Consider the following 17,894-nt stretch of genomic DNA (forward strand, 5'->3'; position numbering starts at 1 on the left):
AGGCTGCTATTCCATTAGATCTGTGCACGCCAGGGGATCGGGGTCAAAGGGCAAAGGGTGACAAGGCATAAATGCGAGTAAAAAATGCCCTCCGTGTCAGCAGGAATGTGGTGGTGTATCGCTTCAGTGAAAACAACTGTTCATGCGACACAATAGAGAGCAGCCGATGAAATGAACAAACAAAAGCAAAAAATAATTGAAATAACTGACATGAAAACATGTTCCCATTCCCAACTTGTCACATACGGCAGCTTGGTCAGTGGCCTTATGCTTCAAACTATGACGCTTGAGGTACCTTTAGCATCAGTTTTGCAAATGCAGGGCTGTTCAATAGATATCAATGGTGTAATGTTCCAGTTGAAAAAAAAAATGACCAGTCGCCAGAATAAAATGCTGGCATTTCACATTTCTGCAAACCATGGATGTTAAAATCTTGATGTTTCTTATCCAAAAATACATTTCACATCAACATTTCAACTTATTGGCAATGTCAGTGGAGCCCGCATGTCTCATGACTGTCAAGTTTCACTGAGAACAAAAAATGGCTGATATTCCATTCATGCTCAGTGGAAAATGCAACATTTTAAGATCGTTTAGCCATTAAAATTGATTTTCATAACATTTCTAGTGAGAAATGTGCATTTTACTTTCATAATCTTTGTTCAGCGAATGTATCTGATCTTTAGTTTGTAGGTCATTATGAAGATTCTTTCAGGTTTCACCAGAAAATTGTTTGAATGCAACGTTTCCGACTGTTCCGCAGTTATATATAGGTTGTCTCTACTAGAGAGACATGTCCATGAGTTAGAGCAGCTTCTTTTGGCTAGGCTTATGTTAGACATGACAGGCACTCCAGATAGCCTTAGCCCCGGGCCTGACAGCAGACCTGCTATTGTTAGCATGAGCTCAGCCTCGTCGGCAGATGTGGCGGAGTTTGTCTCTGTTTACTGGCGTGGGAAGGCCTCGCAAGAGCAAGCCACCAGTCGTGTGGCCTGGTCTGCAGTCACCTCTCCCAAATGCAAACCGGTTTTAGCCTCTTACCAGCCCTGCTAGTATTCCTACCAGCCGACAGAGCAAAGCAACGCATGCTAGTGATAGGTGACTCCATTACCTGCAATATCAGATTAGCTTCACCAGCCTTGGTTCACTGTTTACTCAGGGCCAGAGTCTCCGACATAGAGGATAATCTTAGGGTGCTGGCATCACGGAGGGAGAAACATGGAACTCAGGCACACAGCACCACTACTTTCAGCAACATTGTTATTTATGTCAGCATTGACAAATAAATGTTCCTGATTACTGACCAATAATGCTAGGATGAAGCAATCACAGATCACAAAAACCAGCCTAGTCAGGATGCTTGAGTTGGCCAGAAAGATGTGTCAGGATTAATTGTCTCTGGTCTCTTACCTGTGAGGGGTAATGATGTACAGCAATATAGATAGCTGTCTATGTGTAGTTTGACACTAGGGACTTTTCATTCAGCAGGCTGCAGGTGATTAGGTGTAATCCTAGTGCGGATGTGGAGTCAATTAGTTTAGTTAATATGTTTAGTCAGGGAATTTCTCATAGTATAGATTATCAGATTGACAGCTTGGTCTATAACATTGAGACCGTCTCCCTTCCCTGCTGTATTGCTCCCAAGCTCTCCTCTCCTAAATGTGTGAATCACAATAATCTAATAATCATCCCTACCACTGGTGGTGGCGAAATGTGTAATGAACCACCTAATAATCTACAGAACCAAACATCTAATGTTATCAAAAGTGTGAGCACACATTGTCCAATGCGTAGGTCTTCAAAATTTTCAAGTAATAAGGTGCAAGGTACAAGGTGTCTAATTCCAATTAATATTTCATCTAGTGGTAGCTCTAAATTTCTGCCCACTACAGATCACTTTAACATAATGCTTAAATTTGGTTTCATAAATATCAGATCACTGTCTACAAAAGCATTACTAATAAATAATCGGATTCTTGGACATAGTTTTGATATGATTGGGTTATGTGAAACATGGCTGAAAGCAAATGTTTTTCTTCCCTTAAATGAAACATCCCAAACTAACTATACTTATGCCCATGTAGCACAGGCCTCTAAACAAGGTGGGGGGGGGTCACCTTAATATTTCAGTCTATTTTCAATTTTACTTCTAAACTTGAAACCACATTCAAATCTTCTGAGGCTCTTATTCTAAGTCCATCTCCCTCAGCCACGAACAGACTCTACTCAGTCCAGAGTGTGATACTCTATTTACCTCCTGGCCCTTACTCACCATTTCTTGAAGAATTTGGAGAACTTATCTCAGGTCTTATTACTCATTTAGGTGAGATTCTAATTTTTGGTGATTTCAATATTCATCTGAATAAGGCTGGTGATCCTCTAAGTAAAGCTTTTTGGTGCTTGTTAATACTTTTGGGTGTGCTCAGTTTGTTCAAGAGTCAACTCATTGTAATGGTAACACCCTTGATTTGGTTTTATCTAAAGGGATAGCTGTTTCTGAACTTACTGTCTTGCCAACCACACCTGCTGTGTCAGGTAATTTTCTCATTAAATTTTAAGCATCATTGGCCTGTCCTGTTAATGTTGGCACAGATGTAATTGCCACTTGCCACATTGTTCTGTGCACTGTAGCTGCATTTGGGCCGCAACTGCCTGAAGTCTTGGCTCCTTTCACTGTAGACAGACTCTGTTGAAAATCTCACTAGTGAAATGTGGCCCTCTCTAGTCTCTTCGATTCAGTTACACGTCTCACTACCAGAGCTAGGTGACTAAAGAGGCCTACACCCTGGTTTAACAAAGAGACATGCTGTAAAACGGGGCCTGCGGGAGACTGGAATGTAAATGGCGAAAATTAAAAATCAAAGTTTTTTTTACCTATCTTGGCATGAGTTTTTATTGAAATACAAGTGTGCTCTATCTGCAGCGAAAGCGGCGGATCTCTCTCGCAATCAATAATCAATATTAATAAACATAATCCAGGATGTTTATTTGATACTGTAGCTAAATTTACTAAAAAGCATCTGTCTTTTAGCTACTCACCATTCATGGCCCATGAGTTTCTAGACGTTCTCTGCAATAAGGTTGATGAGATCAGAAACAAAATTAGCTCTTCAACTCCAGCTACTCCTGGTACCTGTCTTACTAAATTCATATCTATAAAATGAGTCACTGATAGTCCTTCTTTTACAACTTTTGAGACTATCTCTCTTGATATTTTTACCAAGCTCATGTAAGCTTCTAAATCAGCTACTTGCCTACCTGATCCTTTACCAGCAAAACCTTTTAAAGACCGCTGCCTTTTCCTGGGACCTGCTATGCTAGACATTACTAATTTATCACTTACTACTGGCATTGTTCCCAGCAGTTTTAAGACAGCTGTGGTCAAACCTCTATTTCAGAAACCACACCTCGATCCAGGGTCTCTTAAAACTATCAACCAGTCTCTAATGTTCCATTCTTTTCTAAAGTAGAGTTGTGCATCAACAACTTTCAACCCATATAGAAGAAAACTATCTATAAGAACCTCTTTTTAATCAGCTTTCAGGGCCTGTCACTACACTGAAACTGCTCTGACCAGAGTGGTGAACGATCTACTTGCTATGGACTCTGATTCCACCTCTGTGCTTCTACTTCTGGACCTCAGTGCAGCCTTTGACACCATTGATCCCCGTATAACTATTAGGCAGAATAAATTGCAATTTTGGTGTCTCTGGCTTAGCCCTCTCTTGGCTTGAATACTACTTATCTGGAAGAACACAGTGTATCTGCGATAATATTACAATGAAATTCTCTGATGTTAAATATGGCATATCTCAGGGATCAGTTCTTGGCCCTCTACTTTTCTCTCATTATATTTCACCTCTTGGGCAAATTATTTTCTGTCATGGAATAGATTTCCATTGCTATGTGGATAATAATCAGATGTATATGTGCCAGTAAGGGCTGATGATCATACTCAAATGACTAATGTAGAGGCCAGCTTGGCTGCTGTGAAAAATTAGATGTCACTAATTTTCCTGCTTTTAAATTCAGATAAAACTGAGATGTTGGTCATTGGCCCTGGTAAACACAGACATGAATTTGATCAAGTAACAGTAACACTCGACAACTCTGATTTCTGATAGGGTTACTTTTGATCCCAGCCTTTCCTTTGATAAGCAAATTAATGAAATCACTAAGACTGCCTTTTTTTCACTTACGTAACATAGTAGCTAAAATTCAGTCTTTCCTCTCCATGCCTGACGCAGAGACTCTAATACATGCATTTGTTTCATCCAGACTTGATTACTGTAGTGTTCCGTTTTCAGGTCTGCCACATTCTAGTACTAAAAGTCTTCAGATGGTGCAAAATGCTGCAGCTAGAATCCTAACTAAAACTGGCAAATTTGAGCATATTACACCAATCCTTGCCTCCCTTCATTTGCTTCCTGTCCATGTTACATCAGACTTCAAGGTGCTTCTGCTGACATATAAAATCCTAAATAGGCTTACCCCATCATACCTGTCTGATCTCCTTAAGCTGTATATTCCATCTCGAGCTCTTCGCTCTCAAAATACAGGGCTCCTGTGTGTACCCACAGTTAAAAAGAAGTCAGCTGGTGGCAGGGTCTTTTCTATTGAGGCCCTGTTTTTATGGAATAATCTGCATGCTGCTGTCAGACAATCACAGTCTGTTGAGTTCTTCAAATCCAAACTTGAAACTCATCTTTTTGTGTTAACCTACAATTACTTCATGACCTGTACTGCATGCCAGGTCCGTTTCTTGCTCAATGAATTTACCAAGCACTGTTCTGCTGACAAGACTATAGAGTTTTGATTATTGAGTATTGTATATGTTCTCTTCTCTCTCACGTTTTTTTCTCTCTCTCTGAGTTATGTATTTTCCTGTCTTTTCTCCTGTGTATGTGAATTGTGTGATGTGAGCCTCCCCGAAGTGCATGTGTAGTCTGTCCTTCCAGGTCTCCATGATGATGGTGATCAAGTGGCTCAGGTCCTAGGCTGCTCCGGTGGCATCTGGACACTGCTTGACATCCGCCTCATCATATATCTTATAATTCCATTATAATTCTGTTATCCTCTTTCAATGTTGTATTCCATAAATTGCATTTTATTCTATACACACAACATCAATTGCACGTTGTCCGTCTTGGGAGAGAGATCCCTCCTCTGTTGCTCTCCCTGAGATTTCTTCCTATTTTTTCTCCCTGTTGAAGGGGTTTGTTAAGGAGTTGTTCCTTATCCAATGCAAGGGTCTAAGGCCAGGATGTTGTATTGCTGCAAAGCCACCTGAGGCAAATTTGTGATTTGTGATATCGGGCTATACAAATAAAATTAACTTGACTTGACTTGGGGCTGTGTTCAGTGTCAGGAACTTTGCATTTCATTCATTTTCTGGCAAGACCTAATAAAATCTTTGCAATAACTAACAAACTAAAGATCATATACATTCACTGATTGAAGATTATGAAAATAAATGTGCATTTCCTGCTAGAGGTGTTATTAAAACACGTTAATGCTGAAACTATCTTGAAATATTGCATTTTCCACTGAGACAGAAACTTGCAGTCATGTGACATGGATGCAGGCTCCACCGACATTACCTGTAAGTTGAAATGTTGATATGAAACGTATTTTTGGTTCAGAAATGTCGACATTTCAATGTATCTGTGGTTTGTAGAAACATAAAATGCCAACATTTTTTTCTGGTGACTGGGTTATTTTTTCGACTGGAACACTACACCACTGATATCTATAGAACAGCCCTGCACATACAAAACTGATGCTAAAGGGGCCTCAAGCCATAGTTTGAAGCACAAGGCCACTAACCAAGCTGCCGTATTTGACGAGTTGGGAATAAGAACGGACATGACAGAGACAGACAAATGGACTGATAGACAGATGGACAGAGAGATAAATTAGTCATTCATAGCTTGGCATGCTGACTGCACAGTTTGCATGAATGTCATGCATAAATCAATACCCTGGCCTTAATAATAATTGAGTAGTTGGAAAGCAATACTCGATCCGGCTATAGAGCTTTAACAAAGAGGCATTATTCATGAGTTGAGGGGATGCACATGGGCAGTATTAGATGACATGTGATTTCCACCCCTACTCATTACAGATTGTCGTTTCACGGTGTTTAATTCCTGCTGCAGTCAAATGCCATGACAGAGTGAGAGAGAGAGAGAGCGAGAGAGAGAGAGAGAAAGCTGGGGAAGTCATTCAGAAAAAAAGTGCTAGGGTATTTTAGGGGAAGTACTTCAACATACAACAAGGATACATAACAGGGCACCTCTGTAGCCAAATAGTTACGGTGCGTGCCACATGACCACATAATCACAACTGTCACAGTTCGATTCCAACCGTTGACCTTTGTTGCATGTCATACCCCTCTCTCTCCCACATGTGTTGTCTGGCTCTCTACTGTTGCTATCTAATAATAATTTTAAAAAAAAATCCCCTAAAATAATCTTAAAAAAATAGAGGACAATATAACACTGGGCAGCATGGTGGCGCAGTGGTTACCTCACAGCAAGAAGGTCCTGGGTTCGAGCCCCAGGGTAGTCCAACCTTGGTGGGTCATCCCGGGTCGTCCTCTGTGTGGAGTTTGCATGTTCCCCCTGTATCTGCATGGGTTTCCTCTGGGGGCTCCGGTTTCCTCCCACAGTCCAAAGACATGTAGGTTAGGTGAATCGGCCATACTAAATTGCCCCTAGATATGAGTGTGTGTGTGTGTGTGTGTGTGTGTGTGTGTGTGTGTGTGTGTGTGTGTGTGTGTGTGTGTGTGTGTGTGTGTGTGTGTGAGCCCTGTGATGGCCTGGCGGCCTGTCTAGGATGTCTCCCCGCCTGCCGCCCAATGACTGCTGGAATAAGCTCTGCATCCCCGTGACCTTGAGAGCAGGATAAGCAGTTCGGGTAATGGATGGATGGACAATATAACACATTTCTAGGAACATTTTCCCCAGAGTCGTAAATTTACCGTCACCCTTTCTAATCCAGTTCCGGTTCCTCAGCAACTTTGTACAGTTAACGCTTAAGTACACAGCATCATAGATGATCATTTCACTTAAATCATTCTAAGTGTGCCATTGCTCATGGCTCACTGAACCCTATCAAAGAGTCAAAAGGAGAATGCGTGACCCATATCTTGAAAGGAAAACATCTCCATTCATCAGAACGTTCCAGCTTCTCTGAAAGTTGGCGTCACAGCGGTCCACATTCGGGCAGCAGTGTTTTTGCAGGGTTGAACTTGACCTTCAACCACCAGAGAGCTAGGAGGTTAAAGGAAGGGCAAGGGAGAAAGAAATGGTGACGGGAGAGATTGGGTGGGGGTATGCTGGGAAGGCTAAGATAGCGAACATCTCCCTGGACTCTGTGAACCTCTGACCTTTGACTCCACACCCGTACCAGGAGGAAAACAGGAGGGAAGGGAACTGTCAAACCCTTGTCACATTTATAAACAGTGAAAAAATGGTGTTTGGAAGGGGGCTGACAGGACTCCACTGACATTCCACATGTACTATCTGTATTTAAACGCCAGTGCATACACCAATCATGCATGGAAAAAGAGACCTTGGTGGTTGATTCCTGATATATCTGAGTTCCAGAGGTATTCTCTACGTAAACCCCTTCAAATGAAGACTACTGACTGCAGCTACCTGTAAAAATAGACAGAACTACGAAACATAAAGGTAGTTGTGGAAAATAATACATACACTACAGAATATTCACTGATCCACTTCAAACTTGGGGGAACGTGACAGAGAGTTTGTGATCAAATGATTCCTGCATGCCGGGGTGTGAATTACACGGATAACAAATCTTTTTGTTTCATAAATGTCTCTGCAATTCCAGTCATTGGGCGGCAGGCAGAGAGACACCCTAGACAGGCCACCAGGCCATTACAGGGCCCCCCCCACACCACACACACACACACACACACAGTCATACCTAGGGACAATTTAGCATGCCCAATTCACCTGACCTAGTACATGTCTTTGGACTGTGGGTGGAAACCGGAGCCCCCGGAGGAAACCCACACAGTCACGGGGATACCATGCAAACTCCGCACAGAGGACGACCCGGGATGACTCACCAAGGTTGGACTACCCCGGGGCTTGAACCCAGGATCGTCTTACTGTGAGGCGACTGTGCTAACCACTGCCCCACCAAAGACTGTTAATCAGAATTAGGAATCAGCAGGTTGCAGTAAAGGCATGCTGTGTAGTCCATGGATGTGTGCGCAAAGACCACAGAAGATCATTTGTAAGACGTCTGCATGCTGTCTGTGTGTTCATCATGACAGCTCATCTCTCCGCCATGGCAAAAGAAAAAAAAAATGTGTGAAAGGGTACAACAAAGGGCAAAGTCAGCAGGGCTCCGGGAATGTCACCACGTTCTCTGAGTGATCCCTTGTCTGAAGTCCGTGACACCACCTGTTCATTCTTAAGTCAGTAAACCCTTGAGCTCTGCCACCGTGAGATATTTCCTGTGTAGCGAAAGAGCTCAAGATGATTTAAATAACCAGTTCTAACAGCTCGTAAATTTATGTGGTGTGTGCCCTGCCCCCCATTAAAACCCTGCATCTGTTTCGTCTGCAGCGGAACGGTCGCAATAAGAAACAGAATGACTAGTTAAGAGCAATCTGTACTTTACCATTATGATACCACAACAGTGCATGTTACATATTTAACCAAAATTCAATGAATATGTCACAGACAACAACTGGAGGTGGACAAATACATTTACTGACATGGCAGTGAGCCCAGAGGTGCCACAGCAACATACTCAGCCAACATCTGTCCTTTTAACTCACCGATATCTAGCAAGTAGGTGGAGATTTTACATGAATGAATCACACATATGACTCACATGACTCAACACGTTTTCTTCACGAGCGGAGCCTCGTTCTGTGCGGACACATCCACCGTTTGAACAAAACGGGTGCACAGCACCGAACTGAAAGCGATAGCATGTTCACAGACTGGATGATCAACATTTTGAGCCATTGAATAATAAATTCACTGCATTTTTTTTCGACCCGATAGTCAGCAGAAAAGTCTTTCGGGCTGTAATTTCGAGGAGTGTGCCGTTAACAACGTGTGTTTCAGTCCACAATGCCCCTTAAATACATCATTTGACTGTATTTTCTCACGCTTGTCTGTAACATGGACCTCATTCAAGTGTTGAGAGAATTATTTTGTATTCATTATCTTGTACATTTTTCACTAAACTAACGTGGGTGTAGACTGCATTGTGCAGGGAGGACAGTTGTGAGTTTTGAGGATGAGCCCTTTCCTAAAACCAGATTCCAGCATGCTTTGCATTCCTGTTCGGCCTTGTCTTTCCTCTGCATTGTTTTATGTCTCCTCCAATGGGCTTTTCCTTACACTTAACAGTCGGGCTCCGAACTGGTGGACACTGTCGAACTTGCCCAGACGGCAGAACTTCTCATTTTGAATTGACACTCTTTCTGGCGTATTTATTTTGCTTTAGTTCACCATGACTCATGTTTTCCAAACACTGGTTTAAAGTTAGATTGAGCTTCCGCAAGAAAAAAAAAACACAGATCAAGACCCGAAACCCGTTTTATCGTAAAGCAAATGTGCCAAATGTTTTAGAAATGTAGAAATCCCCCCAGTAAGTCCCCCCTGTAAGGTAACTGAATATGTTTGACAAGGTGTAGAAGTGACCAGGCTGTATGGAGAAAGCCCCTGGAGACTTCCAACACGAGGGTGTGTCAGGTTTAGCAAACAAAGAAACAGGGCAGGACTGGTTTCATATTTTTGAAGGCAACAGATGCAAAATCCAGATTAATTCATTTCTTTGGGGGTCTTATTTGCCCGTCACCGGGCTTGAAAATGTCTCAATTCTGCTTAAAAATGTCATTAAGAAATGCATGATGGGAGGTTTGGTGAGTAAATCGGTAGGCCTCAAGTCAAAAGTGCAGTAGGTTTGTCTTTGCTTTAAAAAAGGAAGATAAACGTTTTGCACATTTAAAGCCATTATCAACTTTCACGAGAGGTCAGTCATTTGAAGTAAATATTGCATGCACCTCCTTAACAACCTCCCAATTAAGTTGTCTTCGTTCACTATTTTGAAACAGAGTACAACGAATGTATCTGTTAGAGGGAGGCGTTGAAAAACGATCAACAGACACGTAACCCCTTTACTCAATCATTAATCAACGAAGCTGGAATAACAGACGCTTCAGACTTGCTGGTGTTGGAGGAGAAGGAGTCTCTGATGAAGGTCGAGCTTACCTCTGAAGAAGTTCTTGACCCTCAGGTATCCCACGCTGAGGCGGAGCACGGAGAGTTTGTCCAGACGGGAACGAACGTCCTCTGAAAAGGGCAAGAGGTCTGTGAGCCGGTCCAGCTCCCCATTCAGCCGATCCCTGTGGCGCTTGGAAGGGTTTGACTTGGTAACTCCGTCGATGCCCGGAAGGTTCTTACTGTGTGTCAAAAGGGAAAATACATACCTTGTTGTATTTTTGGGGGAGATCTTGCAATGTTGGCAGCAAAACAAAATTATTACGGTAGGTGATGAGACTGGTGTTTTGTCTAAAAAATGTGTACTGTGGGTATCTGGGTAGCGTAGCAGTCTATTTCGTTGCCTACCAACACAGGGATCGCCAGTTCGAATCCCCGCGTCCCTAAAGATACAATTGGCCGTGTCTGTGGGTGGGAAGCCAGATGTGGGTATGTGTCCTGGTTGCTGCACTAGCGCCTCCTCTGGTCAGTCAGGGCGCCTGTTCGTGGGGGAGGGGGTAACTGTGGGGAATAGCATGATCCTCCCTTGCACTACATCCCCCTGGTGAAACTCCTCACTGCCAGGTGAAACGAAGTGGCTGGCGACTCCACATGTATGGGAGGAGGCATGTGGTAGTCTGCAGCCCTCCCCGGATTGGCAGAGGGGGTGGCACAGCAACCAGGACAGCTAAGAAAATAGGGTAATTGGCCAAGTACAATTGGGGAGAAAAAGAGGGGGGGGAAATATCAAAAAAATAAATAAATATTTTATACGGTACACTTACATTTAGATATTATCAACTTATGGCAACATACCACATAAACATTTTGCGCATAGTGTACAAAGCAAGCAAAAGTCTGAAATCAGCTAAAACAAATGAATCAACTACTAAGATCAGAAAAGCTTGCAAATTGTGCAACCAAAGTTGAGTAATCACACGGGTGACAAATACACAATGCTAGAAATTTCAAAAGATAGTAATCCACCACATGAGTAGAGCAACTAGTGTCACAATACTGCGATGGGGCATGTAGGAACAAAGCCCTTCCCTGATCCTACGGCATACTGCACGGAGCTGAGAAAAAGATCTCGGGAACCAAGGCCTGATTTTGATCCTTCCTGGCCGGGGCCATGAAATCTGTTGCACAGTTCCAGATGACACACGCTAATAAAATATGAGCTACACTGAGATTCAACGACGGCTCCGAAACTGATGAGTGAGGGAAGAGGCGGCCATAAACGTGATTAACAAACATGGCAGCCCATGTGAATCATCAGCCATCATTAGCCTGCTGAGATGTACAAGTCAGACGAGACAGTCGAAAAACGCCAGCGGGCCAAATCTCTGACCCACTTTGAAGAGCTGAGCATAGAAAGGCCTTGTTGATAGTGCAGCTGTAAGCGTACACTTAACTGGAATATGACATCAGCCGACATGGATCACCTTTTTCTCGCCTCGAACCATGCGTCAGTGCTTTGCGTTAATTGTAAAGACAGCAGATAATGAGGGAAATGATCCTTTTCACTCATTAAAACAACTATTTATACAATGAATTAACAAAGAACGTGAAGGCATTAAATAGCTGAAAGATTTATTATCGTGCATTGGCAGAAAACTAAACTTTGCAAGAACGTCTCTCCTAAAGTTTCATAACATACCTGACATATTCACAACACACAACACTTTTGCAAATGTGATAAGATGAAGGAGGCTGTCGTGATATGGTGGGCTTTGCTCCACCGGGCTCACAGCGCCATGTAAAACAAGGGGCGACAGCATTTGATGAAGTCAGTTGAGACCACCCATGCTGAAGGCCAAATTCAAATTTACAAGTTTCCGAGGGTGCTCATGTCGTTACAAACAAATGAGACGCACATGCAGAAGTCCTGACCCAGGCCAGGCTGGAAAGGAGAGATGGGGATGAGACAAAATGGCCATGTCATCAAACTTCTACTTTACACCTGAGGAAACAACCCTCTTAACTGCAAAGGCCTTCTAAAAGATGGCATGAACCCACCATCTTACCATAGAGGACTGAGATATCCTGAAAATAGAGTTAGAATATCTGAGTTTCAGGTGTTTCAGGTATGTTAAAATTAAGTTCTTTCTTGCCAAGATTCAAAATCTTAACAAATGAACTTTTTGGGGTTTTTTTTTACCACTTAAGTCATGCCTCAAAATATAGCTGTTTTACTCCAATGTTGTGAATGCAAACAAACTGTTTACAGCGTTAAAATAAATGTCAAACACACCTGATTTAGTTATCATGCGGTATTCTACACAGTCAACATCAGTTTCCATCCATCCATTATCCAAACCACTTTATCCTGCTCTCAGGGTCGCGGGGATGCTGGAGCCTATCCCAGCAGTCATTGGGCGGCAGGTGGGGAGACACCCTGGACAGCCACCAGACCATCTCAGGGCTCTCTCTCGCTCTCTCTCACACACACACACACACACACACACAGACACAGACACACACACACACACACACACACACACACACACACACACACACACACACACACACACACACCCTAGGGCCAATTTTACGTTAGCTAAGGATAGCTAAAAATTGTTTTTATAATGCTAATTTTGGCGACGCTAGCTACCGAGCTAAAGTTGTTTAAGTATATACACATTCTGACTAACTTCAATCATAAATATTAAAAAAAGATATATATATAGTAACACTTTACAACAACATTAATCTATAAACAAAGCAAAAACACAGATAAGGACTGCTAGCTCGCTAGCTAACGACAAGCACAATCCACCTTCAGACACTTTCCTTTTCAGTCCTTTGCAGCCATTTCAGCCATTTACCTAAATGTTACTGTGTTGTCAACAACAAATAGCTAATTTTTCAACTTGACACAGTTTTACAGTTGTATTGATGTAAACTGAGGTCATATTTGTTAAGTTTGTCTTATCTAACATGTTGTCGAGCTCCAATGTGGCGGTACAACTTACCATTAGCTAAGGTAACTTAGGCCCTGTTCACATCTGGCACTAACATGCATCTTGGGTGATCCGATCACAAGTGGTAACAAACTAACTAGTTAGTTAACTAAGTTAGCTCGCTGGCAAGTTAATATCAACTTGGGCAACATCAGTTTCCAAATGAATAAGAGAAAGTCTAATCCAATAAAACCGATGGTGGCTTTTACTTTCTAATTGTCATCATTTATAACACCTTTATATTTGGATGCAAACCTTTGTAAAAGGATGGCTTAATATCTGAGCACTGGAATATTTCCTCTTCCAAACTGTAAAACTACACCTTTCCTACTAACATCACAAATGTTTCACCTTTACCTCATTACAGAATCTGTGCTTCATCACAGGCATTTTCTAAGTCCTGCCCATTAGCCTGCAGGGAATGCAGCCATAATTCAATTCCCGGACCTCAGACCCAAACAGTACCTTCCCAGAAATCAAACAGGGCTGACCTCACTTTCAAGCAATGCCTAGCCAGACAAAAGCCAGTATTCAGAGCCATTTTTTCCACCTTGACTCGCTATGGATCATAGGACCCACTGGCATGATGTCTGTTGTGAGAGAAAGGATTAAGCTCATCCCTCTGACTGTCTGAGATGACCTATTTAGAAGAGGAAGGAGACAGGGGTCTGAACCCAGAGACCCTGCCTCAGACCCAGAGAGGCTCATGTTGCTCTGTAATAACCCTGGTATGCTTTTGTCTGCTCAGACGGCAGCACATCTGCCACAAGCCACATCCAGTTAGAAGGGATTTCACAAACTACAAAAAAATGCAGGCTTTCAAACACACAAGCTCGCCTGTTGATAAACACAAAAAGTACATTCACATTAAGGGGAGTTTGGAAAGGGGAGGCCCCTGACCTGCGGGGTGCTTTTAGAAAGAGGGGGAAAGAGAAAAGACGGAGACAGATACAAACCGTCTCTCTGTTGCGTCGAACACAACCGAAGACTCACCAAAATGATGAATGGCCAACAAAGAAGGGCTGTTTTTTTTTGTTTGTTTTTTTTGGACAATATTCGCTGCCCTGTAAACCCTGAGAAATGTATTTCCTCGTTCTCGTATCCCAAGGTGAACTCTTAGAATTCCTTCCACTTGAGCTATCCTACTGACGGCTGCAGAGGGATTTACCTACTTCCTCCACGCTGGACAGACCCTCGCTTCACAATCTTTTTCTGGGTTTGACTCCAAAATAAAGCGTTTGAAAGAGGGCGAGGGGCTCAGTTTGATCAGATGATGCGGGCCAGCTGTCCAGAACAATAAATAACCACCTTGAAAAACAGAGTCTGCTAAATTGTCACAGGTGCTGCCGTTAAACAGCTATGGTTTGGAAGGTGACACTTAAACATAAGACGGGCTGAGGATGTTGCAATGTATAAATAAACAACACATGCCTTTCATTCCAGGCTGCAGCAGGGATGTATACTTGTGGAATACTGGAAGACGGTTAAAAATAGATCAATGGTAAAAAAGATTTTGCTAAGGACAAGACCGCCGAAAGAACAAGAGACCACTATATGATATTGTGCAGAAAGTTTGTTTTGGCTTTCTGCCTTGCCTTTTCCAATGTGTGTGTGTGTGTGTGTGTGTGTGTGTGTGTGTGTGTGTGTGTGCACGGTACACAAGTGACTGTGTACAGTGCTAGCATGTGCTAGTGACTGTGAAGGGCGGGTGGGTGTCTATGTCATTCTGGCTGAGACACTAATGCCTTTACATTCTGCTGGCCAAAAATAATGTTTACATCAGTAAGGCACATTAACCCTTTCTAATTGAAACTTGCATTACTCTCTAAAACAGATTAAGTCCTTAAACGCCATAAGAAATATTGCCCTATGACTGAAAATTCAGTTAAGGGACGTCTAATGGATGAAATGCCTTCTTTTCACTTCTGACATTCATGCATGTAAAATATGCACACACACACACCCCGCAACTTCCTCCCTGCGCTGAGTTCCATGATCCCTAGGATATATATATATACATTACCACAAAGGTCTGGTACGAAAATTATGCACATGAACAATTAACACTACTTACACTGTATTAATTGTGTAATAGTCAGATGCGTACGTGGACAACATGGAAGAAACTGATCTAAGACCTAGACAACAATATAAGCATTTCCTTCATTAGTATCACATTACACAGCTAATCAGTTGTCTTTCTTTTTCTTTTTTTTCCTTCAAATTATGAAATGGCGTGAGACTGAGCAAAACAAGGGGAATCGGGAAGTGAAACAGAGAACTTAAATGGACAGAAATGTCTTGGAATGCCTCTGTGTGACCACAGCCTTTTTCTCTGACGCGCTCAATGCTGTCTTTGTGTGTACAGCCGTGCCCAGATGGCTGTCCAGGAAATCTCAGTCCTATAGAGAGAGAGAGAGGGAGAGCGCGCGCGCGCGCGCACGCACGCACGCACACACACACACACACACACACACAGGTCCAAACACGTCGACACACGTGCCACCTTTTTATATTTTGGGGGTTTAAATCGGGAATATTCTGCTTGTGGCCGCTTCCGGTGGAGACAGCGCATGCACATATACATATACATATACATATATATATATTTAAATATATATATACACACAAACACACACACGCTCATAAACTGCTCTCTCTATATGTATATGCACACGCACACACACTCATAAACTGCTCTCTCTATATATGTATATATACACACGCACACACACTCATAAACTGCTCTCTCTCTCTCTCTGCCTATATATATATCAGTTTATGTGAGTTTGAGGCATCTCTCCCAGTCTAAAAAAAAGGGGGGGCTCCCCCACTGTCTTCGAATACTTTTTCTTAACAATATGTCGATCCGGCATATGCCCGCAGCCCCCATGCGTGTGTGTGTGTGTCACCGCAGCGCAGACTGGAGGAGGAGGTCGACGAACATAAAGGAAAAGGAGCAGAAGTGCTCCGGTAATGAACGGAGACCATATCACATTACAATAACACAGACCGGAGCCAGCGGCCCGGCCCGCCTCCCCCGCCTCCCCCCCCCCTCTCTCATCCCCCGCCCTCATGTAAGCATCGCGTGAGAGCGGAGTGTATGAATGCAGGAGTTTTATTTCGGAGCCGGGCCCAAACTACACACGGAGAGTCCTTAAGGTGACCCGGCACAGACCCACACGGAGGGGGAGGGGGAGGGGGAGGGGGGAGGACCCAAACCAAAACAAGATACATCAGACTATCCCCCCCCCTCCTTCCCGAGTCTCTCAAGCTTACGACTGCCATGTCCATAACAGCCTGTTGATGCAAAAACCGTAGGACACAGGAGTGTTCTACGTATAGTAAAATACTATAGTATTTTCCTCATTAGTATTATAGGCCTTTGACACTTGTAGTAGGCCAATAATAACGAGTATGTTTATCGAGTATGACCATCATGGCCTAAAACGTACCCATATTAGTACTTTTTAATCAGTCTTATGAAGTAGTTTGCGTAGGCATTTGGTTCGTGTTACTAGACTCGGATGGTACCCCTGATTAAAGCAGTTGAAAGCGTAGAAAGCCGCGATCACATGAAGGCAAGCGAACATACAACAAACACAGAGCACCCGCACCGCACCGCAGCGCACCGCACGCTGCGTGCAACACACACCAGTTGGCAGTTCGTGATCAAGTGTGAAGCGGATCTTACGGTTTTTGAATGGGCTTCTTCCGCTTCTTGACAGCATAAATCCCAGGGTTGCCCAACATGGTGTCACCTCGCTTACTGTTCACTGACAAAAGAGTAACATCCATTCTCTCCAGCTGAAGCCTGCGTCCGTGAGGTCAGTCAGCCATAGGGTCCAAATTTCAAATTCACCCCAAAAACATGCAGTCCGTCCTGCGGTAGAACCGATCCGTAGCGTATTGACAGCTTCCCAGCAGCCACGGTTGACCTTGATCGACACGTGTGTGTGTGTGTGTGTGTGTGCGTGAGTGTGCGCGCGCGCGCGTTGGCGTGAGATCGGCTATGGAGCGAAGTTATGGGGGAAAAAAACTTTCCGTTCAGCCTGCAAGGATGAAGTTCGTGATTGCCACCGATTTGCCTCCCGAGAAGTTTCTGCCTTTTGTTGAACGTCCAGCTCTAAAATAAGCCACGCTGCTTGGTCACCGAGGGTCGCTCAGAGCCCGAGTGCAAAGTGAGCCCACTTCTCTGGGACCGCAGGTAAAGTGGGCCTATCGTTTTTGGCAGTGGGGCGTTTTCAGGAAATCATATACGCGCAGCCAGAGCGTCTCTTAAGGTGGACCGGACTGTTGGGCCGCATGTGTAGCCTGCTGTTTACATCAGGGGCAAACTGTTGACTTACTGACTGTTACAGTAAGTAAAATAATTATAATTTATAGTTAAAATAATATATAAAAATATAAATTATAGTAATATATATATATATATAACGTTTTTAAAAAAGTAAGTAAAAAAATGAAAAAGTAAAAATTGTGACGGCCAAAGATTTTTTAAAAGCAAAGCACATTTATGAGTTCTGTGGTTATTCTGGCTGGTACCTTCAACAGAAACCCACTGTAGCCTGTTCTTTGGGTGGTTTGCTCTGAGACATTTTGTAAATTAGGACTACGATAATGTAGCAAGTTTAAGACCACCGACCCACCATACCAACATAATCACACACACACACAC

General features: G+C 43.2%; 1 protein-coding gene across 1 annotated transcript in view; it reads right to left on the minus strand.

The window, feature by feature from the left end:
• Positions 1-17,419, minus strand: part of LOC130120377 (aryl hydrocarbon receptor-like) — a 45,746-nt gene extending 28,327 nt beyond the window's left edge. Inside the window, exons 1-2 of the mRNA XM_056288924.1 lie at positions 16,911-17,419; positions 10,266-10,456 (exon numbers count right to left, since the gene is read on the minus strand). Coding sequence (XP_056144899.1) covers positions 10,266-10,456; positions 16,911-17,014 — 295 coding nt within the window. The 5' untranslated portion in view covers positions 17,015-17,419. The remainder of the gene's footprint in view (positions 1-10,265; positions 10,457-16,910) is intronic.
• Between the last annotated feature and the right edge of the window lie 475 nt (positions 17,420-17,894).

The sequence above is a fragment of the Lampris incognitus genome, chromosome 11 (assembly GCF_029633865.1).
Source record: "Lampris incognitus isolate fLamInc1 chromosome 11, fLamInc1.hap2, whole genome shotgun sequence".
In the NCBI taxonomy this organism is placed as follows: domain Eukaryota; kingdom Metazoa; phylum Chordata; class Actinopteri; order Lampriformes; family Lampridae; genus Lampris; species Lampris incognitus.